This window comes from Oryza sativa, chromosome 2 (genome assembly GCF_034140825.1).
Source record: "Oryza sativa Japonica Group chromosome 2, ASM3414082v1".
NCBI classification, from domain to species: domain Eukaryota; kingdom Viridiplantae; phylum Streptophyta; class Magnoliopsida; order Poales; family Poaceae; genus Oryza; species Oryza sativa.
The window spans coordinates 22,400,001-22,426,985 of NC_089036.1; the positions used below are offsets into that span (position 1 = coordinate 22,400,001).

The window sequence follows — 26,985 nt, forward strand, 5'->3', positions numbered from 1 at the left end:
TGTAGTGTGTGTGGGGTTTTGCTAACACGCGATCGCTGCCGGCGCCCGCGCCCGGCCCACAAGGCCCACGCACGCGCGAGATTTTTTTTTTCTCTAACCAATTTCTAACGCCGGTTTTTACGTTTTTTCTTCCGCGTTTTTTCATTTGGCGTTTCTTTTCGCTTTTTTTTTGCGCTTTTTTTTTAATCTTTTAGCACACATGTTTTTTCAAATGTTTTGAGTTGAAAGTTTTTAAATATTGACTTAAAAATTTTCAAATTTGGCCTTGAGATTTTCAAATATCAAGTGAAAATTTTCGAATCTGAGTTGAAAGTTTTCAAATTTTTCAAATCTGGACTTGAAAGTTTTCGAACCTCGAGTTGAAAATTTTTAAATCTCGAGTTGAAAATTTTCAAATCTCAAATTGAAAGTTTTCAAAATTTTCAAATCCGAACTTGAAAGTTTTCGAATCTTGAGTTGAAAGTTTTCAAATCTCGAGTTGAAAATTTTCAAATCTCAAGTTAAAAGTTTTCAAAATTTTCAAATCCAGACTTGAAAGTTTTCGAATCTCGATTCTCGAGTTGAAAGTTTTCAAATCTGAGTTGAAAGTTTTCAAATCTCGAATTGAAAGTTTTTGAATCTGAGTTGAAAGTTTTTAAAATTTGAAACTTAAATCAAAAGTTTTCAAATCTAACTTAAATTTTTTTCAATTTCTTACTAAAAATATCTCTCAAAAAATCTTCAGAATCTTTCCTAATTACTACTAGTATCATTAGTGTTAAGTGTTAACTAGTAGATTAATAGATAATAGATGTAGTTAAACCTTACGAAAAAGTACGAATTACCCCCCCCCCCCGAACTATCGCGATCGTCCGAATTACCCCCCTGAACCACAAAACCGGACATTCTTCACCCCCAACTATGCAAACCGGACGAATTACCCCCCTCGATCCAATCCGCGGTGGTTTTGGTCTACGTGGCAGTCCAGTCAGCATTTTATTTTTTTTAAAATGGTGGGACCCACATGTCATACCCCCTCTATCTCTCTTCCTCTATCTCTCTCTTCCTAATCTCTCTCGGTCTCTCTCTCGTCATCTCGTGGTGGAGGATGCACGCCGCCGCGCGGTGTGAGACGAGGAGGGGGAACCGGACGGCGGCGTCCAGGGCGGCCAGGGAAGCGGCGGCGGCGTCCAGGGTGGGTGGGGGAAGCGGCGGCGTCAGGGCGGGCTAGGGCAGCGGCGGCGGCGGCGACGGCGGTGTCCAGGGTAGGTTGGGGAAGCGGCGGCGCTGGCGGCGTCCAGGGCGGGCGGGGAAGCGGCGGCGATGACGGCGCCCTCCAGGTCGAACGAGGGCATCAGCGGCGGTGCCCTCCATGGCAGGCGGGGGAAGTGACGACGGCGGCGGTGCCCTCCAAGGCAGGCAGGGGACCCGGCGGCGGCGGGAGCAGCGGCGGGCACGGCGAGGAGCGGGCGCTCGTGCGCGGGCCGGCCGCCTCGCCTCGCCTCGCCGCCGCCTCATTCCCCGCTGCTTGCCTCCTCCGCCGCCGCCGCGCTCGCCTCCTCCGCCGCACCTCGCCGCCGCTCGCCTCCTCTGCCGCCGCCGCCTCCTCCCTCCTCCGCCGCTTGCCTCTTCCGCCGCCGCTCGCCGCCTCATCCCTCGCCGCCGTTGCCGCTCGCCGCCTCATCCCCCGCCGCGGCCTCATCCCTTGTCGCCGCTGCCGCTCGCCGCCTCATCCCCCGCCGCCGCTCGCCGCGCCCCGCCTGCCGCTGTGAATCGTGAGAGAGTGAGAGAAGAGAGAGAGGAAGAGTGAGAGAAGAGAAGAGAAAGGAAAAGTGTATGACAGGTGGGGCCCACCTATTTTCTAATAAATAAATTGCTGACTGGACTGCCACGTGTACGCCACGTAGACCAAAACCACCGCGGATTGGGTTGAGGGGGGTAATTCGTCCGGTTTGCATAGTTGGGGGTGAAGAATGTCCGGTTTTGTGGTTTAGGGGGTAATTCGGACGGCCGTGATAGTTCGGGAGGTAATTCGTACTTTTTCCTAAACCTTAGGGGAGGTGCTCGCTAGCAGCGCGTACGCGCTAGCTAGGAGCCCCCGTGTGCGTGGCAATGGAAGTGTACCATTTTAACGAGGAAAGGAAATCTAGTGAACAGAAAGAGGTTTTTACCCGTTTAGCTTTCTTCTCGGTTTTGAACAATTATATACTCTGTTTCTTTTTGTTCACTAACGAACTTTTATATATATCCTGTTGGACAAATTCATGGGCTAGCCTGATCCTAGCTCGACCTAGCCATGCTGGACCAATGGTGGGTCAGCCGGACCCTAATTCAGCCCGTAGAGCCGACTCGAAGTCCAAAAAAGGCCCAAAACTAGTTAGTGAAACAGTAATAAGAATAAGTTCACTAGCCTGCCTCAGCTTCAAGTTGAGTCTGTATGACATCCCTCGTCCCAAATACCAGAAATCTTCACCACTAAACTATATAAAACTATGCAATTTAAGTCCTAACAGTATGGATCATTGGTTACGCTGATGTGACATCCTAGTCAGCAAAAAGAAATTAAAAAAATTATGAAGCCCACATGTAAGTAAGAAGGAAAAAATGTGGGATCCACATGACCACATCTTTTTTTTTTCTCTCTTTTCTTCTTCTCTTTTCTCTTATGTTTTCTTTCTACTCCTCTATTCTCTTCTCTTCTCTTCTTAAGCGAGACGGGGAGGCCGGCGGCGGTAGAGGACGAGCGGCGGCGGGTGAAGCACTTCATGGTGGCAGCCCGCCCCGTCAAGGACTTCTGCCCCGCGCGGAGACGACGGGTGGGGCAACGCACTGCTCACCTACCCAGCGATCCGCAACACGACGGTGCTCGCCGTCGAGGCCAACCCGTGGAAGGGCATCAACTTCAGCGTGCCTTTCCCATCCCACTTGCACCCGACCTCCAACGCCCATGTGCTCCGGTGGCAGGACCGGATGCGGCGACGCGACCGCCGCTGGCTTTGGGCATTCACCGGTTCGCCGCGGCTCAGGAGCACCAAGACCGTGCGCGCCCGGATCATTGAGTAGTTCACCGTGTCGCCATCCTGCACCCACTTCGGTAGCTCGCCATGGCAGTACAACTTGCCAGGGCGGATCATGGTTCATGGAGCTGCTCGAGTCCGCAGAGTTCTGTATCCAGCAACGTGGCGACTCCTACACCCGCAAGTCAACATTTGACCTCATTCTCGTCGGTTGCATCCCGGTGTTCCTTCACCCAGCATCGACGTACACCCAATACACGTGGCACCTCCCTCGCTGCGGGGCCCGTGGAGGCGTTCTCCGTCGCCACGTCCACAGCAGCAACAGCTAACCGCGCTGACATGTGGGGCTCACTGTATGCCATGTCAGCGTGTTAAGAGAAAGATAGGGTCAATATTATATCAGGACCTTTTATTCACGGCTTATGGTTTGTGATAGTTAATAGGTAGAGATTTCTAGTATTACGGATTGTGAACCTTAGACAAACTCGACCTAAAGTTATAGGGGCGTCAGGTGAACTTATTCTACGGTAATATTGAGGAGTGCTAATAAAAATATTATAATTACAAAATACATTGAATGGAATATTATATTTACAAAATACATTGAATGGTTTTTTTGGTTATTTTTCTTTTGTGGAAAACCATTTTTGGAGGAAATTAAGCTCAAAATTGCAATGAAGTTCTGTGATTACGGGTTGGCTGTTGAATTATTCAATAATAATGTTCTCACAAAAAGAATGAGGGGAAAGGGAAAAGAAAAAACTCTCTGCAAAATTACATTTCCGATCATCGAATTACATACTCAAAATACGCCATTAATTACTCGCTCCTCTTCTCTTCTCCGACTCCTCCCCTCGCCGACTCGTCGCGCCGCCGGCGAGACGACCCTTCCGCCGCCTTGCTGGACTTGCCCTCGTCGTCTCCCTTCCACCCGGCTCCGGGCACGAACAGCGACAGGAGCCTCGCCACGGCGTTCCGCACGGCGCCGGCGTCGTGGGCGCTCCCCTCCCTGACGCGCACGGACGCCACCGCGCTCGTCACGTGCCTCAGCCTGTGCGACATGAGGATCTCGAGGCGGACGTGCTCCGGCAGCCGCAGCGCGAACCGCTCCATCCCGCCGCCGCCGCGCTCGTGCCCCGTCGAGTTCGACCGCGGGAGAGCCTGCCGCCCCGCCGCGCGACGGACCCCCGCGAGGCACTGGATCCTGATCCTCTCTTCCGCTTCCGCCTCCTCGCTGGCGCCGGCGTCGCCGATCACCACCACCGTCTCGTGAGCCGGCGGCGGCGACGCCGTGTCCTGCTCCAGCGAAGGCGGGGGAGGGGGCGGCGGCGGCGGCGCGTCGAGGACGTTGGCGCGGCAGAGCGGGCAGGTGACGTGCTTCTCGAGCCAGAGGCCGATGCACTCGGGATGGAACGCGTGCGGGCACGCCGGGAGGAGGCGGAGGGCGTCGTCGTCTTCGAACTCGAGGAGGCACACCGCGCACTCCAGCGGGTCGCCCCGCGCGTCCCCGATCCGGTGCCGCCTGGCGTCGCGGTACGACACCAGCGGCAGCGCCGCGATCTCCGCGGCGTCGAGCCCCGCCCTGTTGCCGCCCCCTCCCCCCCGGCGGGACCACTCCGACGACGACGTGTCCGCCAGCGCGGGCTCGCCGTCGTCGTCGTCGAGCGGCCGGAACAGGCGGAGGCACGCGAACGCGAGGAGGACGATGAACACGGGGAAGAAGACGGCCATGAAGAAGGAGATGCTGATCACGTCGGAGAAACTCAGGGAGTCGCCGCCAGATCGAGGCGGCGACGACGGCGCGGCGGCCACGGGCGCGATGGCCAGCAAAACGAAGGCGGCGACGTTGGCGGCGGCGACGCCCATGACGACGCCGCGCCGCCTTTGCTAGGGTTTGGGGGGGCAAGAACCCGCGGGTGTTGGTTGGGTGGAGTGGGCTTTTTCGATCGGGTCGGCTTGCTCGCTCGTCTTCCATTTAGAGGCCAAGCCATTGCGTGAGGGATACTCCAGATCAGAGCTGCTTCCGTTACACGTTTTCAGATTTGTGCGCTTTCAAGTTTGCAGCCTGTTCGTATTTACTACCAGTTTTAGCCTCCTTCGGAATTCGATTTTTGGGGGAGTATTTTAATGTGGCCCTTACAACTTTGGAAAATAAACGTGCATGCTAATATAGTACTCCCTCCGTTTCACAACGTAAGACTTTCTAGCATTGCCCATATACATATAGATGTTATCGATCGAGCATGGTACCGATGGACGATTGCACGTTAAGAATGAGCTGGTTCATCAATGAACAGATTACCTATTTGGGAGTATTTATACATTTATCGTCAAATTTTAACTACTGATGTAAATATAGTATAATTGTAATATAATTACAGTGTAACTTGTATATAACTTTCAGAAATCCTTGGGACATGCTAATTCCGTGAAAACGGAGGTAATAATGGTACCGAATCTCCTCTCATGTATGTGTTGTGATTTTTTTTCTACCTCTCTTGCATGAATTTTAAAGAAAATCGAACGGTTCAAAATTATATTGTAAGTTATATGTAAATTACAATGCAATTACACTACGATTGTACTATATTTACACATGTTAAAATTTTAGAAAAAAAATTATCGACAAATATGAAGTGGAATTGTGCCATAATATGTCAGAGATTTGAACTATGGTGGAAATTCACGACAGATGTGCAATACTCCTCAAGTTGCATACAAGATGTTCTTCATTGGGAAAGAAAAGGCCGCCTGCGGCGAATTCCTTTGGAAACCGAAGATACTAGCCCGATGCAAGTTTTTTTTTTTTGTATGTTCTTAGCAATAAGGGGCATCTATTTAATTTCGTTCCGACAATCTGGATCGCTGTGGCCGACAAAGCCAAGATGTGCGCCCTCTATGGACATATATTTTCATCCCTCAAGAAAATGTCCCCTCGCTGTTTGAATGTTATTGTTACCTATCTGGTTATAAAAAAAATATTTTTTTTGGATAACATAGATTAATATGAAATGGCATAACAAGCGGCTGGCTTGGCTGGACCGACCGATGCCGCTCTTTGATTAAACTTGCATATACATGTGTATAGGTTTGTGCATGTTGTAGAGTGTTTACGGCCGTTTTGAAACCTATGTAGATCTGTGACCACAATCTGTACGTAGAATCGGCGTGTGCTTTATGTAATTTCATTCCTAAATCTTAATGCATTTAGCCGATGTCCTATCGCTAGCCTAGCGAAAAAGATTACATATTAATTCTTTTCTTATTTCATGGTGCACACCCACACATCACTACACAAGTAACACCAGACACACGCAGTCGCAAATACACTAACTCACGCACAAATAAATGAAGACCAACATCATATCGCTTTAGTCTCACTATAAGATCCTACTAAAGCCAACCTACACGTGTGTAATTGAGTATAACTCTGGGGCTTTGCACCATCCCTACGGTGCACACAGTCATTTTAGTAACTGTTTAGTTTATTATGGTGTTAGATCAGAGTAGACATGATAACTTAAGAGCATCTTCAACAGTCTCTCTAAATTTGACTCTCCAAATGTCTATTTGGCCAACTCTCCATTCAATTTAGCAAGTCAAATTGTCTTTTACCCCAACAGCCTCTCCATTCGTCCTCTCTATTCTGAGTCTATGACAATTGGGTCCACATGTCAGCCTCTACACCTCCTTCTTCTCCCTCATCTTTCTCCCCTTCTCTCCAAACCCCCCTTCCCTCTCCCATCCGTCGCTGCCGCCCATCCCCATCCCCACCGCCGCTCGCGAGGAGGTGACGCAAGGAGGCGGGCGGCCACGCGCGGTGCTGCCGTGACGCGGGGAGGCGGGAGGCGAGACGCCGGCGGCTCGCGACGACGACCTCGACGCCGCTCGGGGCAGAGCTCGGCGGCGGCGGCAGCGGCGGGCGACGACCTCGACGGCGGATCTAGAGGGGGCGGCGGCGGAGCTCGGCGGGACGGTGGCCGGCCGCGCGACGACGGGGCGGCGGTGGCTGGCCGCAGCGACGAGAGGGCGGCGGCGCCCTCGTCACGGTGCGTGCCGCACTGCAGCGTGGAGAGAGAGGGTGGGAACAGGCGTGGGTCCCACATATAGCTAGCTGGCTTTGGCTGGCCAACTTTAGCTAGTCTGGTGGGGAATTTAGCCAGCCTAATGGCTTGGAGAGGTATTTGGCTAGTTTGTTGTAGTAGATTTTTTTGTGTAAGTTAGCCAAATTTTAACTTGGAGAGCCATTTGGTTAGGCTCTTGGAGATGCTCGGCCAATGCTAGTGATCCTGGGCTAATTAAACTAATCAAATTGGTAGGTGACGTCACCCGACATATATATAATGATCCAATTTCTTCTCTTTGGTCCATCAAATTAGCAGCACATTTAGTTGGTTTTCTCTCTAGCTTCTTCTTCACATAAGCAAACCAAGAACAAACAGGAATAATCCTAGAATCCTAGAAGGCTTAAGACTTGGACACATCACTTTCTGAATAGCTCTGAACTGGTTTGGTGAGTGTATATATGTCGACCTCTAGTGACACTCGGTTTGTTGGCTAGCAGCATAGCAGCAGAGCGTTCCTTTTACCTCAACCGATCAAATTTTAATATTTTATATCATAAACCTTTCAAAATTATCTGCCAATTGTGCGCGTGAGGGGTTGTTTGGTTTGCTCTCAAAGTTTGCCAAAGGTTGCCACATCTCATGCTAGGTAAGTTTGACCAAGTTAGCATATTGTTTGGTTCATAGCCACACTTGTGGCAAGATTCCTTCTCATCTATTGGAGCCCCACATGTCATCAACTCACTAAAGTGTGGCACAATCCAATTTTGCTAGCTAAGGTGTGGCTCACTTTTTATAAGCCACAACTTAGACAAGTGTAGCATAAAAAGTATGGTGAATGGTGGCATGAAAAGTATAGCATCCAAACAGCCCCTATAGCAAAACTTCCGTACGCGTCCTAAGGGCACCCACAATGGTTATCTATAGGCTCTCTATAAGAGATCCATATCAGCATATTTTCCTATTTGGAAGAGATTAAATGAAGAGAGAGAGCAAAGCTATCTACTAACCTGGAGATAGTCTATAGAGAAAAACGAGGCAATGTATTAGAGAGCTATAGATACCCATGTAGACATACTATTGAGATGGTTTACTATTAATCTAGTCTATTGCTGAGATGTACATGTTTTATAGATAACACATTACTTTACCATTGCGGGTGCTCTAAGAGGCAACTTGGCATCCTCATGTTCAGGTCAACATTGACTACTGTCAGTTTAAGAGTATAGGACTACTTGTGAGACTACGAATAAATAATGAGATGCAATTAATGTCACACCTGAGTTATGCTGCGTATGATGTGCTGATTAGTAATTAGCATCCTAGAAGGCTAGAACAAGCAAGTTTTAAGTACGATCTTTGCAATTGCAACGAACACAACACAAAAATATAGTAGGAATATAAGGTAAAAATCAACTCCAGCTCAAGGTTCATTTCTTCATATATCTGACATGTAAGATGCAATCTCTCTTTGGGTGTTCACAACTGTACAGGATACCGAGTTCACAATCGATTTCAGTAAATATTTTTGTTTTGTATTTCTTTTTACCCCCGAGATGATCACAACGGCAGCATCGAGCTAGAAGTGCGGCCATGCCGCGAGGGGAGAGATCGCCGGCCTCCGCCGCCGGAGAAAGACCTCCTCATGTGGTGCAAGCGGCCGGAGCCCGACGGCGCCTTGCCGCAGCAGGCAGAGTCACCGCCGCTCCCCTGTTTCTCTTTGCTGCTCTGCGTCGTCGTCTGCTCGTCTTCAGGAGCATCCTCGGATGGCGCCGGTGGCGAGCGCGAGCCCATGGAGGCTACTCGCCGGAAACTCTGCGCGCTGCGCGGGTCGGGACTCCGGCGCGGCGGCTCCGGCGAGCTGGGCTGGTCGCGCCGATCGATTTGTACCCGGAGCTCGTGCTGCTCCCCCTGCTGCTGTTGACCAGGGTTTTCTTGGTCCGCGGTTTGATCGGTGGGGCTCGAGGCTTGGTCGGTGGCTGCGCCGCCGCCGCCGCCGCCGCCGCCGTTAGCGCCGGCGGGTGGCGGGACGCGTTCCCCGTCCCCGGCGTCGGCGTCGGCGTCGGCGGGGTGCAGGACGTGGGCGCGGCAGAGCGGGCAGTTGACGTGGGCGCGGAGCCAGGCGTCGATGCAGGGGACGTGGAACGCGTGGCCGCACTTGGGGAGGAGGCGGAGGAGCTCGCCGTCGCGGAACTCGCCGAGGCAGACGGGGCAGTCGGTGGCGCCGAGCATGCCGGCGCCGGCGCGGTACCGCGCGAGGGCGATGGACTCGATCGCCGCCTCGTCGAGCCCGACGGTGCGGATGTGCCACGCGTGGTGCAGCACCTCCCCCTCCCCCTCCCCCTCCCCGGCGCCGCCCACCGCCCCGTCGCCGGCGGCGACCGGCGCACCCGGTGCGCCGCCTCCTCCAGCCGCATCAGAAGGGGGAGGTGCTAGAAGCGCCTCACGCCGCGCCCGCTGCTGGCGCCTGCGGCGGATGAAGCAGTAGACGGAGAAGGCGAGGAGGATGGCGAAGAGCAGGGACGCGGTGGTGGCGAGCGCGATCACCACGCGGCGGTGGTCACGCGAGTGGGGAGGAGGAGGAGGAGGAGGAGAGGGACAGTCGTAGCAGGCGCCATCGGAGCCCGGTTTCGGCGGCTCGGGGACCGGCGGTTTCGGCGGATCGGGGAAGGGTTTCGCCATCAAGAGAGAGATGAAGGGAAGCTAGGAGGAGTAGTAAAAATGTAAAACCAGAGAGAGAAGAAGAAGAACGAGGCGTGTTGAGGTAGAAAAGCGAAGGAGGGATTAGGGGGGAGTGGGTGGTGAGGCGGCGTCAGGCGGTGAAGTCATGTGTCGCGGTGAAGTCAAGTGTCGCGTGGAGAAAAACGGAGCGCGGGGTGGCGTCACCACGCCGCGTTTTTGCCTCTTCCTCCCGGCCGTTTTCGGTTGGCTTTTCGTGCGGTCAGCTCAGCTCGGTTGGGACTTGGGAGGGTTGGTGAGCGTGGACGGCCGCCGGTCGGTCCACGCTCACCCTGACAAGGCCGCGAATCTTTTTTTTTTTTAATACGCGAGGGGCGCATTATTATATTAAGAAGGAATAAAAGTATTTACAGAGCGGACCGAAAAAATCAAAAAACACGAAGGGGACAAGATACAGGAGGGAGGAGGAGGAAGAAAAGCCTAATCTCTCAACGAATGTGGCGACCTTCCACCCGACATAGGGGTCGCCATGGCCGGTATCGCGGCTCTAGCCAACCGCCAAAGGTCTGCTTCGTCCGTCATGGCCCTAGCAATTTCCGCTCATGTCCTGCTCTTTTGGTTGAAGACCCGATTGTTTCTTTCTTTTCAAACCGTCCACGCCACCAAAGTTGCAATGGTGTCGAACCCTCGACGATGTTCCTTGGCCATTCTTTTGCGACTGTCACACAACCAGGAGTGAAAAGAGTGCTCATTGAGAGGCAGACACTCAGAATGACCAATAGCTGAAAGAGCAATCCACCATAGCTGATGAGACTCCGAGCAAGCAACCAATAAGTGATCAATCATCTCATCGCATTGATCACAAAGAGGGCAACAAGCCGGGTGTGACGGCCCTCGACTCCGAAGACGATCCGCTGTCCAACAACGATTCAGTGCGACCAGCCACAAAAAGTACCAACAGCGCGGGGGCGCTAGAGACTTCCAAATTGGCTTGTGCTCGAGGCTGGTTCTTCCTGCGAAGAAAAGACGATACGCCAAGCGAGCGGAGTAAGACCCCGAGCTTTCCCAACGCCAAGAGATCGTGTCCGGTTCCTCACCTAGCTAAACCAATCGCAGAATGTCCCAAAGCTTGAGATATTCCAGGATTGCCTGAATCCCCAATGCCGAACAGATGTCTCGAATCCACCTCTTGTCTTGCAAAGCCTCAGCTACCGTTCGTCTGTTCCGGAACCGAGCGGGAACAGCTGCGTAGACCGCGGGCGCCAGCGACCGAATTGAAGAGCCCTGTAGGCAATAATCCTCCTAGAACCGTACCAACTTCCCATCGCCCACTGAGCAAACCAAAGAAACCGAGACAAGGTTATGTTCCTTGCCACGGCTTATCCGGCGAGGTTCTTTGAGAGCTTATTATTGCCCCCGTTTAAGTTTAGCTTTGCTTAAGAGGATGATTAAATACCGGGCATGTAAAAAAAATATTAATACTTGATTAATTGAAATTTAGTTATTTTAAAATTGAAAAATGTATCTGATATTTTTAAGTAACTTCTATATAGAAAGTTTTCGCATGAAATATATACCGTTTGATAGTTTGAAAAGCATGTTAATAAAAACTAAGATGAAATCAGTATCTTAATAAAAAAAATAACAGGGGCCGTATGTATTAGCAGTAGTCAGTACAACATTTTTAGCTCAGACTAGCATCAGTCGAATAGTCGATGTTCATATTCCAGCGAGAAAAAGGCAGCCAAACACAAGAACAGATCGCTTGACAAAGACTCTGGCAGCATATGCGTAGTGCAAGAAATAATGTAAGGATCCAAAGGCTTCCCAGAACAAAAATTCTTTCAATATTGGGAGTTAGATTCATACTAGTATTGCCTTGGATCTCAGTCGATATTTTTATCGCCAGTCTTCTCAATTCAGGTAAGGCTGGAGTCTGTACCCGCTAGGGAGCAGTTTATGTGTGTGTATATATTTACAGTAATAACCCAGTTGTGTGGCTGTGGATTACAACAAATAAAGGGATACTTTTATTACGCCCATCTTTCAACCTACTGTCAGCTAAAAAAAAATTGGTTCACCACGAACATATGTTGTAGCATAATTTGACAAACTCCATCACATAAGATTGTCGTGGATTAGAATGTGAACCTGAGTCCGATTGGCCTAATGCTCCCCTTTGGCACCATTGCTGCCCGTCTGATGGCTAGCTTGGCCATTGGCCAATCCATATACATGCCCCATCTTTGTTCTCTTTGTTTCCAGGTATCTCCGATTCTCTGAGGTGATTGGAGTTACCAAGGGAACCCTGCCCACAATGCTCAATCCATAACCCTTGAGACCACCATACTTTGCTGGGTTATTAGTCATCAACTTCATTGAACGGACCCCCAGATCACGTAATATCTACAAAGCAACAGTACAAATGTCAATCCATTGAACAAATGAAATGAATGCATGGTAATTCTTAAATTGTCTCCATGAAATTGTTGGCAGCATCAAATTCATGACAAGAAAGGAAAGCGCTAAGCAAGGCGGCCAAGTCCATTAAAGTAGAAAATATATTTTGGTTCAGTTGGGAATAATTTTTTATTTCATCTACACTTGTTGGTTGTATGCATCAGATTCTGAACATATGCCTTTACAGCCCCTCAGGCCTCAACGTAAGCAAGTTGAAACATATGCTATGAACAGATATATAAACCACATGGTTCTTTATTAAGCTGGTGTACAAGGCTATAAGCAGGGTATGACATTTTGTTTTCTATGGCCCTGTTTAGATCCCACCCCAAAATTTTTCACCCCGTCACATTGAACATTTGAATACCTGCATGAAGTATTAAATATAGGCTAAAAAAATAATTAATTGCACAGATTGCAACTAATTTGCGAGACGAATCTTTTAAGCCTAATTGCTCCATGATTTGACTACATGGTGCTACAGTAAACATTTGCTAATGACGGATTAATTAGACTTAATAAATTCGTCTCGCGGTTTACTGATGGATTCTGTAATTAGTTTTTTTATTAGTGCCCAAACACCCCATGCAACACCCTATATAATATCTGATGTGACACACCAAAACTTTAAACCCTTGGATCTAAACACCCCCTATATTCGAATGCCGTATGATACCATGAATTCCTTACCTGTGCACCAATGCCATATTCCCGTGAATCCACAGGCAGTCCTAGGTCTTCATTAGCCTCCACAGTGTCGCGCCCGTCATCTTGCAGGTTATAAGCACGGAGCTTGTGACCGAGACCAATACCCCTCCCTTCATGTCCACGAAGATAAACTAGTACACCCCTTCCAGCCTTCTCAATCATCTCCATTGCCATGGCAAGCTGATCACCACAATCACATCTTGCTGATCCAAAAATGTCCCCTGTGAGGCATTCGGAGTGCACCCTCACTAAAACGCCTTGACCATCTCCAATCTCCCCCTGTCAGTGATTGGATGAGTAACTTAAAAGTCAGGCTTATGACAAGAAAAAAAAAACTGATTCAGCAGCTAATTCCAACACAAGTATTTTATAATATTTCAGCAACTTACTTTCACCATTGCAATATGCTCTATCCCATCAATAACAGATCTGTAGCAGTAAGCGCGGACATTACCCCATCTCAAAGGTAAGCGTGCAACAGATGAACGTTCAACTAGCCTGTCTCTTTTTCTCCTATATCTGCAGAACAGAAAGATAAGAACTCTCAGAGTCTCAGTACACTAATTGGCATGTCAATAATCATTTCAAGGGCATAGAGGAATATCAAATAGCAGGGCAGGCACAGTTGCAACCCAGGGGCTACTACAATCAACACAATTCGAGATTAGTTTGTGTTATTATCTAGGATAACAGATACGATGGCAATACTAATTGCAAGAAGAATCTTTTATTACTAATTCCATGACATATGTGTTCACACCAATAGATAGGACATCACGACAATTTCAAGGAGAAAAATAATAGCATTTATATCTCAGGGAAGTTAGAGCGTATATATGTTCCCACTGATAGCAACTACTCATGATTAATAGGCCAAATTGGCCTATATTATAACAGTTTAAATGATAAAGTTATTGATATATATCCTGGTTGCACATGCAGTATTAGGAGCTCAGGTTTGTGTACTAGACTCACCTAATCAAGTCAGCAATGGATACAATCTTCAAATTCTCCCTTTCAGCAAACACGCGCAGCTTTGGTAGGCGAGCCATGGACCCATCCTCATCCACAATCTCACATAAGACCGCAGCAGGAGGTAACCCAGCTAACATAGCAAGATCTACAGATGCTTCAGTATGTCCAGCTCGTTTCAGAACACCACCCTCTCTGTATTTCAGAGGGAAAATATGACCAGGCCGATTGAAGTCTTCAGGCTTAGAGTCAGGGGATGCAAGAGTCATAACTGTCTTTGCCCTATCCTTTGCAGATACCCCAGTTGTTGTTCCCTCTTTAGCATCCTATAAGCCAAAAGCAGATGAATTTCATCTCAGTAGCTCAAACAAATCATCAAAACAAATTTGTTCAACACAAACTCACAAGGCAGGATGTTTACTCTTTCATTATGAAATGGAGTAACTAAACTAGTAAGTAGGCTGTATCTGTTCCGTTGATTTGAAAATTTTCTAAAGAACACAAGTTTTTCCTTAGGTTAAATACTGTTGGTCAGCATTTGATATGCATAACAATGATGAAAGGAGCAATAGCCAAGTTTTAGACGCCTTAACACCAAACTCATCATGAGTTTCTCTGGAAGCCTCCATAGTGAGTGTTAGGAATGATTACACTCTATTATGGCAATTTACTTTCAGAACTCAGATCTAAGATGGAAAACAAGTAATATTTTAGTAAAGTCAAATCACTGGTTTAATACAACTTTGTTTTTTACCCTTTTTTTTGTTAGAAAGCTGTGTGCAAAAGGAAATGCACACCTCATGCCGTCACATCATTAATATTTAAAACTAAAAATGTGAAGAACAATTTTTATGAGTTACATTTTGGCCTTTTGCAGAGGAAACCAATGGTAAAGTGAATAAGCATACGTATGCATGCATTTGACAGTTAAGCAAAATTTGATATCCATAGAAATTCATAACATACTATTCTAGTGCTGGCAAAAGAAAGAGAATAAGAATGGCAGCATACCACTGTAACAGTGAATGCAGTACAGAGCTTCTCCTCATTTTCCTTTGTTGCAACCATCAAAGGAAGGTTCAATCTTTCAAGATCCTCTTCTTTCATGCTAACACACACTATTCCTGTGCCATATCTTACAACAAACGCCATGGCCTCTGGGGTAACCAAAGAAGCAGCCATTATAAGATCTCCCTCATTTTCTCTTGATTCATCGTCAACAACAATCACAAGCTACAAGAGCAACCTGGTGTCAGGAGAATTCCATAGAGCAGAAACGGACAAGATATGAAATGAGTAAAAGGTTAGCATATACTGACTTTTCCTTGTTGAATATCTTTGATGGCCTCGGAAATAGACGAGAAGCCCTCAGTTGGGCTATCCAAATCTTGTTCAGTGTCTTTGTCCTCATCTGAGAACATGTCCGCAACACATTTCAAACCAGCATTACTGATTTCTGGCACGATGATGGATTCCGTTGGGAGTACAGAGTCAGCAGTTGGATAGTCCTGGCCACGAACAGAAGTGCTCTTTGGTAACACCGTGTTATCATTCCCTGAGTAACCGTCGCCTGGAAAAGCACCATCCCTTTTCAATGATGCTGCTACCCTCAAGCCCGTAAATTTCACATTGGCATTATTTGAATTCGCAACGGGTGAGAAGGAAATTGATCCCTTTGCTTCCTTGGAGACTGCACCGCCTTTCACGAACTGCACCCTGCATTTACACAAACAGAAGTGAGTAGAATCAATCAGATTCAGCAATTAATATATATAAACTCTTATTTTAAGTACCCCTATATATTCTCATTAAAAAGGAATGAGTAAAACTAGTATATTTTACAGTCATTCCTCAAAGGTTCTTACGACCGGATTTCAACTGTATTATGTAGTTCGCTCAACAGCTCGCTCGTTACTAATTCACTTCAAACAGATTCTGACATGAAACTAGTGTACCAGTCGTCAAATCAACCAAAACACTAAAAGAAAAAAGTGAGGCCTTAGCAAAAGGCATAATCGAGCCGGAAAGAATCCGGAAGTGTAACCAGCTCCAAAGGCAGCGGGCAAGCACAATCAAGGCGTAGCAGCGAGAGAGAGAGGAAGCAGAGAACTCACGGGTGGCCGCGGAGGGCGGCGACCGATGAAGACGTCGGCGAAATCGACGCCATCCCGATGCTTCCCTTCCGACGGAAGGAGCAGGCCTGCAATCAAACGCCGGAGAGCACCAAAAAAATCAGCAAACCGCACATCACCATCCCCGAACCACTCAAAAATTTCCAACCCAGCAACGCTAAGATCTGGAACATCCCGGCCGAAACAGGGGGGCACCCGGGGACGACGAGCTCCCTGATCTCGAGCCCTCCACCCACAAGAGGCCGAACCCAACCCGACACGTCGCGAGAGGGACGGGAGGGAATGCCTCACCTCGTACGTACGCGCGCGCGGGCGGGCGGGTTGGCTTCTCCTCCCTCCGGCGAAGTCCCCGGCGGCGGCGGCGGCGGCGAGCGAGCTTCGGCTTTTTTTGGTGGCGGTTCGATGGTGGGATGGGGGGGTGGTGGTGATTAGGGATGGGGTTGGTGTGGGTGTGGAAAAAGAAGGCGAGGCGGAGCGCGTAATTTTATAAACGCACGGCCACGGGGCCCACCAGCACACGCACACACGGCACGCAGGTTCGCGGCGGTCTCGTCTCGTACTCTCGTCTCGTGTGTTTATTTATTTACGGCTACACCGGTACAGTCCTGGTGGTGGTGGGTTTGCGTCCATCCAGCCCGGATCCGCTACAGAACAAGTGTACGATTTCGATTTTCTTTTAAGGCTGTATAATAAGAGCACGTAGAGCTCTAACTCATAAAATTAGGGCATGTTGACACAGCTTCAGCTCCAGCTCCACCCCAGCTCAGCCAAACAGTTTCAGCTCCACCTAAATTGGGAGTTAAGCTGGGTGGAGCTCTCTCACAAAATGAACTAGAGTTGTGGAGCTAGGTTTAGACAGCTCCACAATTCCACTCCAGGCCCAACTCCAAGAGTTAAATTTAGGAGTTGGAGCTATACCAAACAGGCCCTTAAATAAAGGAATTGGATCTGGAGTGGAGTTGTGGAGCTGACTAAACCCAGTTCCACTCACTCTATGAGAGAGCCCTACTTAGCTTTGCTTCTATTTTAAATGGAACTGAAACTATTTGGCTGAGCTCTATGAAAGGTGGAGTTGGAGATGTGCTAAACAAACCTTAAGTATAAGACGGTCAAATATTTTAGTTGATCACAATAAAACATTATGCTATATATAGTGAAATAAAATAAACAGTCAATGAAACATTTATTTTTTTTAAACATTATGTTCGTCTATAAAATATTGAGTATTAACGGTTTGAAATATTTGTTTTTATTTCATCGGAATATAATCATATGATATATTGTTTTAAAGATTTAATTATAATTAATACAACTATGTGATCAGGTCGTAGATCGGATATAGTTTAAGAGAAAAAATATTTTAAAGCTCGCTAATGCATGCATGTACAAATAAAACATGATTAAAAAATTGGTGTACTACCAAAGTTATTGTGCGCATAGCGCATTACAACAAGGAAAAGTTCCTAGTGGAAATTAGTGAGATCAAAGTATTTTATCATTGATTTCTTTGTGAACATGATGAGTATGATATGTGTAGTCTACCTCCGTTCTAAAATATATATAGTAACCTAAGCTTAGATAAGATATATCCTAATGCAAATCTAAACATAAGCTTAATACTAGAATATCTTCCATCCAATTCTAAATTGCTACTCCCTCCGTTTTTAAATACTTGACGCCGTTGACTTTTTAAATATGTTTGACCGTTCGTCTTATTTAAAAAATTTAAGTAATTATTAATTTTTTCCTATCATTTGATTCATTGTTAAATATACTTATATGTATACATATAGTTTTTCATATTTCACAAAAGTTTTTAATAAGACGAACAATTAAATATGTGCTAAAAGGTTAACGGTGTCAAATATTTAGAAATAGAGGGAGTATATATTTTAGAACGAAAAGAGAATCTATCAACTAAAATACTTTTCAATAACTATTCATACCAAGTGGATGAAAAGATTATGGCAATATAGCGATCGATACACCTACGTGGCATTAATTAAGGGCTAATGTTGCATACATTTGCATAACTAATATTAAACCATTATCGAATCGTTTTTGTTGATTTTAGCTTTTTGTTAGGAAATCCGAAACAAATAAATACAAAGTTTTACTTTCCTTCGAATTTTAATATTGGCTTTCTTCCGTTACCAAAATTTGAATTGGCAAATACGGGCATACTTTGATAGTCTTAATTTTCATATTTTCTTAACCTAATAATTTTGAAATACAATATTAACATTAACTTATTTGTGCACATTATGGACTTTGTTGCGTACAAATTTGTAGTCCTAACATGTCTGCATACAATCCTTATAAACTAGATGGCACCCCACGTTTTGTTGTGGGATATATAAATGGATATATGTTAAATGTTGTATAATAACGGATGAATTTGGATTGAAATATTTTGAAAATGATTTAGCATGTGTATTTTGAGTTTTAGAATGTAATAAATTATAAATTTAATTACTATAGTCTATACTTGTATGTTGAAGTTTAGGTGCTTAGTGGGTTGATGCGGCAAGCTGGCATGTTTCGTATCCTATTACTACGTATCTGGACATTGAGTCCTAAGTTGCTTTATTCTGGGACGGACGGAGTACTATGCTTACACGTTGAGTTTTAGGTGTGTAGTGATTATAATTTTATAAAAATATAGATAGATAAAACAAAGTAGTATAGAGTCTCTTTATTAGCGACAAATTGGATCAATCAAAGATACTAGCCACTAACCTCATAATTTAATACGGATCGTACTTAATGATTACTAGGTTGAAATAGTGCATCATCACGTGTCATTATTCATTAGTTAGCCGCCCCAAAAAAACGCACGTAACAAACCAAAGCTCAGCTAGCCAAGTGTGTTGGATTCGTTCCCGGGCACGGGTCGCCACGCCAAGGCACCCACCCGATAAGTCGCCGTCTCGGAGACCGGATCCCCCACTCCCCCAATCAGGGCAAGGCAAAGACCAAAGGAAAAAAAGAGAAGAGCCCGGCTGCCGCGAGCGATGACGATGCCCCGCGCGAGAGCCACTGGATCTGGATGAGATTTGACCGAGCCGACCTGGTGCAAAGCCGGCGGGGCCCACCTACGCTTTCTTCTTTTTTTTTTTTGAGGGTCAAGCGAGAAGCGGAGCTCGCTTTTAATTTCGTTTCCTTTTCAAGCTCGTTCTTCTATCTCTCTGCCCTTAGCTGTATTTAGATCCAAACTTTTAACTTTTTTCATCACATCAATCTGTCATATACACATAACTTTTCAATCATGTCGTACCAATTTTAACCAAAACGTTCAACTTTAGAAGAACTAAACACAGCCCTTCTCGTCTCCCGAGTCCCGACGTGTGATTCCGAATCCGGTGACGACGATGCCGACGACGCCTCCTGCCAGAGGGAGGGGGTTCCGTTTTTTTTTTTTACGTGTGGGTGACAGCACGCGCGACGTCAGGATCGTTCGCAGCCGAGACCGCCGACGTGGAATAAATTAATGATTTCCGGCACGGCCACGCGGGCGAAAAAAAAATGAGTGAGCCACACGGCCGCACGTCGTCCACTCGTACGAGGGGTTTCTCGCGCAGCATGCGGCTTCAGCTTCTGCATGGGCCTATCACAAGCTGAAGCTGGATGTTGATCGCTGTTCGCAGATGCTCCGTGGGAAATACTAGATCATCTGCGATTAATATTACTACTCTCTATTTTACTCTAATTTTAAGGCCTATTTGAATCAAAGGATTTATGTAGAAATTTCATAGGATTTAAATCCTATAGAAAATTTTCCTATTTGGCTATTTGATTCAAAGGATTGAAGCTTTCCAAATCCTATAAAATTCCTATGGAATGGCATACTGCATGTGGATTTTGGAAGAAATTTAGCAAGAGCTCCAACCTCTTGGAAAATTTCCTTTGAGTCTATCTCTCTCATCTAATTCCTACGTATTTCCTGCGCTCCAATCAAACGATCATTCCTGTGTTTTTCCTGTATTTTGCAATCCTCTGTTTTACACTTCAATTCCTGTCAGAATCCTGTGTTTTTCCTATTCCTCCGTTTTTTCTACCCTGCGATTCAAAGGGGCCCTTAGATGGTGGCTCAATCCTATAGCAAGAGAATTCATACGTCACTGATCCAGTTCAGCAGGTAGAATTAGGGCAAATACTATAATACCCCATATATTGCCTTTAAAAGTGTCACATTGGATTGAGTGATGAGGTGGAGAAGAGAAGCAGGGGCGGAGCCATGTGTGGGGCAGCTTGGGCTTGGGCCCCACACGTGGCAAAAATTTTTAATGGAGAAACACTGAAATTTACGTAGAATTTGCACAAAAAATTTATAGCTATATGGTTCAGCCCTACTCTTGCTAAAATGCTGCCTCCGCCCCTGAAAAGAAGTGAGGAGAGAGATGATGAGCCACCCCTAAATCAAGAGGCAACCTCCACAAAAATTTCAAGAAAGGTGTGAGAGTATTAGATATATTGGTATTTGTGTACTAGAGGTGATACATTATATGGGTTGCCTCTTAGTTCATGAGTGAATAAAATAGATAAATTTGGAGGTGATAGTCACATCTACCATAGCACTTGCCCTTACATAGGCTGTGTTTAGATTCAGGGGTGTAAAGTTTTGGCATGTCACATATGATATATGGACACATATTTGAAGTATTAAACGTAGACTAGTAATAAAACAATTTACAGAATCTGCCTGTAAACTGCGAGATGAATTTATTTAGCCTAATTAATTCAATATTAGCAAATATTTACTGTAGCACCATATTGTCAGATCATGTCACAATTCGGCTTAAAAGATTCATCTCACAATTTACACGTAATCTGTGTAATTAGTTATTTTTTTTATCTATATTTAATACTCAAAATTTTGTCAGGGAATTAGTAGACTTATATTTGTCTGGTCCATGCGAATGGGCAAATGATGGCACCATGCGGGGCCTAAGTGTGTGCCCCTACTGCCATGCACGCATGACACTCATGGGAATAGATACGGAGTAATTCGGATAATATACTGTTCTTTTCTGAAAAGATATTCCAGATCAAAAGAAAGAATCGTTGAACAAGGCTAGGAACGATTAGTACCAGCAAATCAATCCGCTGTGATGCGCTCAATGTAGAAGTGTGAGGAAAAAAATTACTTCCTCCATTCGACAAAAACCAATCTAGTACCAAATATAACACATCCTAGCGCAACGAATCCGTACAGCTCGATCTAGTACGGATGACTGGCATAAGCACTCTCCCTATCTTCTATGGTCTGGAAGGTGTGGGTGGTAGGGGTGAGAGGAAAAAAAGTTAGAGTACGATGAATCTAGATATACATCTGTCTAGATTTGTTGTACTAAAATATATCACATCCAGTTTTAGATTCATTTTTTTAAGGACGGAGGGAGTATTGTTTAGTCTTTTAACTACATACAAACTCATTGTATTTATTTAGTTCTTTATTAGTTAGTGTATTATTATGTTAATATATGATAACATTGTAAATTCAAATTTCTAAAGGTTTATAAATGAAATAAATCTTGTTAACGAGCCTAATTAGCTTACAAGCAGAACTAGTGTTTTAGCTCGTTAAGGTTCACAAGCCGATCCGAGCTATCTCGTTAATGTAATAAGCTCAAATGAGCCTAACTTGCTCATTATCCACCACTTTAAGGAGGTAGGGCTAGACCTAGAATTTTAGATGGCCCTTTGCCAACTAGCTCCCTCTTTTTTCTAGTTTTCTTTTTCGAAGCACATCACAAATTGACTATAAACATGGACACTCATAAACACTCTTGCACACAGCATTTTTATAAGCACCTTTGAAATTGAGGTGGCATATCTTGAGATTGATGAAGTCATTATGTTGTCGATGAGTACGTTGCTAGCATTGTAAGAATAGTTAGCCGCAAACATAAACACCCGTTTCAAGTCTACAAATTAAATCCAGGTGGGAAGGTTCCACCACAAATATCCTAACCAGCTGACGCCAATTCGCATGCTACGTCTTTTCATTATGGATTTACTATGTATTATTCACGCCATGTTTTTAAATTTCTTTTCTAAAAACTTTCGATGCTAGCATTAATTATATAAGTTGCTCTAAGTTATTTTAATTTATAGTATATTTTATTCATTCATATAAAATTTGTTCATAATATGTAATTATTAATTAAAGAAAAAAAATACGAATTACACTCCAACTGGATCTGGATAAGATTTGACCGGGTTGAAGTGGTGCAAAGCCGGCGGGGCCCATCCGCGCTTTCTTCTTTTTTACCCTTTTTTGAGGGTCAAGCGAGAAGCGGAGCTCACTTTTAACTCCGTTTCCTTTTCCAGCTCGTTCTCCTATCTCTACCCTTCTCCCTCCCGACGTGTGATCCTGAATCCGGTGACGACGACGACGCTCAAAGGGTTCCGTTTCTTTACGTGTGGGTGACAGCACGCGCGACGTCAGGATCGTTCGCCGCCGTGGAGAAAATAATTTCCGGTACGGCCACGGCCGAAAAATAGGTGAGTCACACGGCCGTACGCCGAAAAATTAGCCATTGGATGTACTGCTTTGCATATATCTTAAATGTAGCCCTGGGATGCCTTTGCGTCTGTGATATATTGTGTTGTATATGTGTGGCCCCATGAACATGTGAATTAAATGTTGTCTGCTAGGTTCAATAGGTTAACCTTTTGCTCCATTGGATAACCTATTTATTTAATGGGATCATTAAGGGTTGTCCCTATTGAACCATGGATCAGAGTGGTCACGTGAAATGGTTTAGGTTCAATCCAGAACCTAACCATTCCCATCCGCAGCGTGACAGGCTGAAGCTGGATGTTGGTCGCGGTTCGCAGATGCTCCGTGGGGAAAACGCACACCAACTGTCCACGGAAACGGATTCTGCTGCAGGGCTCAAAATTCCGGAATGAAATTTCAGTCATTTCTGACCCTCCCGGTATGATATTATTTTGGCTGAAATTTTTAAATTTTCAATTTTTTTTATGAATTTAGTAATATTTTGTTCAAATTTGACCGACATTTGTTCAAAATTTCGGAATATCGGAGACCTCGTGTAGAATCGACCAAACCGAAAAATTAAACCATGTTCTACAGTACTGTCCTTTAATTTTTGGGGCGATTACACCATGCTGACTACTTTCAACCTTAACTTATGTTTTGTTTCCACTTTATGGGGTTTCATTTTTCTCTTATTTTTTGAAAACGAAGCAGAGTTTTACCCTGGTTTCGACGGTTAGTTTGATGGTGTTAATTTAAGGGCGAAAAGATAGTTATACTTATACCCACACACCTAGCCGTGCCACTTTCTTCTTGGAGCTGTTAGCCACCAAGCTGATTGTTGGCCCGCTCTCGCCGTGGATGGGACGTTGGAGTAGTGGAGTCCACCCTCACCGTTGTTTGCTTGCTGGAGACCTACCGCCACCTCACGTGTGTATTTACTATCTTCGTCTAAAAAAATTAATCCTAACTATATACGTAGATAATTGATTTTTTTTAATTACGAGGAAAGTATGTCCATGGTATGGGTCTGTACGAATGGTCAAATGATTGGATTGGGCAGCACCGTGCGGGGCCTATGTGTGCCCCTACTGCCACACACGCATGACACTCATGGGATTATATAATTTGGATAATATACTCTGTTCTTTTTTAAAAGATATTCCAGATCAAAAGAAGGAATCGTTATCAGTACATGCAAATCAAATCCGCTGTGATGCGCTCAATGTATAAGTGTGAAGAAGAAACTATAAACAAGTACAAATTCTCTCGACAACGCGCGTGACGGTGAGATTGAACAAATCCTGTATAGCCCGATCCAGTACCCCGGATGACTGGCAGAAGCACTCTCACTGTCTTTTGGTCTCAAAGGTGTGGGTGGTAGGGGTGGGGGAAAAAAAGTTACTACTTCTGTCTCAAAATAGTTATAATTTTAATTAGATTGTTTAGCATATGTTAATATTTGAAAAGAAGTACTATGATACTCCTTATTAAATGATGTACGAAATATAAGTTAAAGTAGGAGAGTAGTTGATCATAATAGGGAGAAATTTGAACTAGAAGTGATTAATGTGATCATTAGTATATTCTATTGTGACAACTATTTTAGAACAAATTTAAATCATAGAAATAAAATTATTATAGGACAGAGGTCAAGGTGGTACTTAGAAGCTTTGTCACTCGAATCAGCTTGCATTGAATTCAGTTCGGATCTCTTAACTCAAAATCATAACAAGTTAAATCGAGCTAGGATTTTAACACATAAGAACTAGTGTTTAGTCTTTTAACTACATGCAAACTAAAATGTATTTATTAAGTTCTTTATTAATTAGTGGTTATTATTTTGTTAATATATGATAAAATTAAAAATTCAAATTTATATAAGTTGATATTAATGAGATAGACCTCGTTAACGAGCCTAATGAGCTTAATGAACTAACTTGCGAGTGGAGCTAGTGTTTTAGCTCGTTAAGGTTAATAAGCCAATCCGAGTTGGCTCATTAAGATAACTAGAAAGGAAGCCCACGCAGATGCGCGGGCATCTTATTTATTGTTTATATAAATACTACTAAGAGAATTAAGTCATATCTTACCATATACATATAACAAATCATAGATCTTGCCTCATAGTAACAAAACAATATGTTGTGAAATAGACCGCAAACTTTAATATAAATAATAAGGATGTCTCTTAGATTCAAACAAAATTCACTTTTGTCCAGGTAAGTGTAAACTCTCCTATTATCACCATTATCATTGTTATTAAAAGATAGATATGATTTTAATAAATGGAACTCCATCTAAACCACCAAAATAAGTCTAATACATCATTAATGCATAAAACATTCTTTCAACTATGTACCTAAATGTTTATGTCAACACTTATTTCTAAATCTACGAATAAATATTCTAAAACTAACGCTTCTATTGGTTATTAGCATAGCACCGTTAAAAAAATAGACATGCCCCTCTAATGGGTGGAACCATCAAGATTCCTTCAAGCATGGGTCAACATAGTCATGCCTCTCACAGTCTCACGACCAGTGTGGAGCACAATTTTAATTAATCCTAGTTCACTATCGGCACCCTCAGAGATAATTCCATTAGTAAGTAGGAAGTTGAGCACTATTATCAATGGTGGCCTCCATTGGGCCTGCCTCAACTCAACCATATATGTGCTCCATGCTATACTTGTGGTATCCATGCTCGGTGCCCTCTAGGGGAACAAAGAGAAGATGGATATGATGCAAATAGTTCTTTAGTTCTTCCTATAAAATATAAAATATAGTTTCTTTATGTTTTGTTTAGACAAAATTTTGTTTATGGTGTTAATCAAAACTGCTTAATTTTTTATGGTACAAATATAATGTAATATTTAGAAATGAGTGAAGTTAATCACTAAAAATATATATAGCTAAACAAACTGTGACAATCTTCAGAGTATTATATCATTGTATATTTTGACAAAGATCTATATTTTTAGCATCTTGTTTGTTTTCGTCACCTATAACATGAGACACCTTTACTAATTCTAAAATTGTATTTATTTTATGAAATTATTTATAATAACTAATTTATTGAGGTGCACTTATAGTTACGTCACTGTGGTTTATGACCGTTATATTGGATTAAGGGGTCGTATTATAGCAAGATCATTGCCTGAGCATACCAATCCAGTAGTTATGAAAAAAAACTTTGAGAATCTCAATCTCAGACAAACTAAAATTAAATCAGATATAATTTAAAAACATAATGTTGTTTCATTTTCCATGCATGTAGATTTCAGTTAGTGTTATATTTGACCATAAAATATGATGTGAAATTATTTCTAAGATTATCATGACATTAATTATTATATGCCGCCTAAATTATTTAAAAAAGTGTTATGATATTACTTATTATTATATGTTAGCTCCAAGTGTTGTAATGTATTTAGCACTATAATATAACTATGATATTACACCTGATTATAAGTTGACTATAAAATTTAAAAAAAATCTAAAAGCTTAGCGTTTAAACACATTTAATTTGTTTTTTATATTGATCTAGTTTAACTTGCATATTTATTTTTTGGAGTGATAAATTTTATTTTATCGTATAGAAAATCCTATTTTGAAAACCGTCTATATTTTTTCGATGGTTCTGCCAACTTATATTAGTATTATTTGGGCTTTATAGCTTTATTGTCGTGTGTTCGTATGTTTCTTTGTTTTTTTTCCAATCGAACATCCGGTAAATGGTTTCTCTCGTATACACAGGAGATTAAAAGGAAGCGGGCTAATCTAACGATTCAAAATAATGGGTCCATCATTTTGAATGAAAATAGACAATGAAATTATAGAGTGCTACATGGCATTCTAAGAGTGCTTGGTGAAACGCCACGTGACCATATTTGTGGAGTGATAAATTTTATTTTTATAGTATAGCAAATCATATTTTAAAAAGACTGTCTATTACGTACTTTTTTAAGGGAACAATATATCTAAAGGTTTATTTTGTTTTATAGCTTTTTTTATCGTAGTACGTACTCTGATAAATATTTTTTTCTCGTATGTACGTATGTTTCTTTGTATTTTTTTTTCAATCAAACATTCAGTAAATGGTTTCTCCTATATACGTAGGAGATTAATAGGAAGTGAGTTAATTTAATGATCTAAAATAATGGATCCATCATTTTGGATGAAAATTGATAGCGAAATTATAGAGTGCCACATGGCATTCTAAGAGTGCTTGCAGAAACTCCACATGATCATATTTGTGGAGTAATAAATTTTGTTTTTATAGTATAGAAAATCGTATTTTTAAAAGACCGTCATTTTTTTTCCTACTGACGTATATACATTTTTAGGGTTTATAGCTTTTATTTTTACTCATGTATCCGTACGTACTTTTTTAGGGACAGTATCTAAAGTCTTATTTTGTTTTGTAGTTTTTTGGGCTTTATTATCGTATATATGTATGTTTCTTTG

At 43.9% G+C, this 26,985-nt stretch overlaps 3 protein-coding genes across 4 annotated transcripts; all 3 read right to left on the bottom strand.

Moving 5' to 3' along the window:
* Positions 1–3,671: 3,671 nt before the first annotated feature.
* LOC107277709 (E3 ubiquitin-protein ligase ATL6) lies at positions 3,672–4,934 on the bottom strand. The gene has a single exon (XM_015769462.3). The coding sequence runs from the start codon at positions 4,860–4,862 to the stop codon at positions 3,816–3,818; it is 1,047 nt and encodes a 348-aa protein (XP_015624948.1). The 5' UTR covers positions 4,863–4,934; the 3' UTR covers positions 3,672–3,815.
* A 3,532-nt stretch (positions 4,935–8,466) lies between these two features.
* Positions 8,467–9,791, bottom strand: LOC9267130 (E3 ubiquitin-protein ligase Os04g0590900-like). Its single transcript, XM_015770812.3, has one exon. The coding sequence runs from the start codon at positions 9,740–9,742 to the stop codon at positions 8,621–8,623; it is 1,122 nt and encodes a 373-aa protein (XP_015626298.1). The 5' UTR covers positions 9,743–9,791; the 3' UTR covers positions 8,467–8,620.
* Positions 9,792–11,517: 1,726 nt separating this feature from the next.
* LOC4329733 (probable bifunctional riboflavin biosynthesis protein RIBA 2, chloroplastic) lies at positions 11,518–16,458 on the bottom strand. 2 transcript variants are annotated; one of them, NM_001416690.1, is made up of 8 exons: positions 16,303–16,458; positions 15,994–16,079; positions 15,199–15,595; positions 14,891–15,112; positions 13,883–14,205; positions 13,297–13,426; positions 12,890–13,186; positions 11,518–12,145 (listed from the first exon to the last, which is right to left on the bottom strand). In NM_001416690.1, the coding sequence occupies exons 2-8, from the start codon at positions 16,044–16,046 to the stop codon at positions 11,906–11,908; spliced, it is 1,662 nt and encodes a 553-aa protein (NP_001403619.1). In that variant the 5' UTR covers positions 16,047–16,079; positions 16,303–16,458; the 3' UTR covers positions 11,518–11,905. The 2 variants fall into 2 exon arrangements, with proteins under 2 accessions (NP_001403619.1, XP_066163122.1); XM_066307025.1 differs by lacking the exon at positions 15,994–16,079 and having other exon boundaries at positions 11,528–12,145; positions 16,303–16,441.
* Positions 16,459–26,985: the final 10,527 nt, after the last annotated feature.

Bases quoted from the DNA above. Each gene is read 5' to 3' on its own strand.
- LOC107277709 (XM_015769462.3), bottom strand. From the start codon at position 4,862: ATGGGCGTCGCCGCCGCCAACGTCGCCGCCTTCGTTTTGCTGGCCATC.
- LOC9267130 (XM_015770812.3), bottom strand. From the start codon at position 9,742: ATGGCGAAACCCTTCCCCGATCCGCCGAAACCGCCGGTCCCCGAGCCG.
- LOC4329733 (NM_001416690.1), bottom strand. From the start codon at position 16,046: ATGGCGTCGATTTCGCCGACGTCTTCATCGGTCGCCGCCCTCCGCGGC. The intron at 13,427-13,882 runs GTGAGTCTAGTA...TCTGTTCTGCAG, and splicing joins TCCATTGCTGACTTGATTAG to ATATAGGAGAAAAAGAGACA. The intron at 12,146-12,889 runs GTAAGGAATTCA...GTTGCTTTGTAG, and splicing joins AATATGGCATTGGTGCACAG to ATATTACGTGATCTGGGGGT.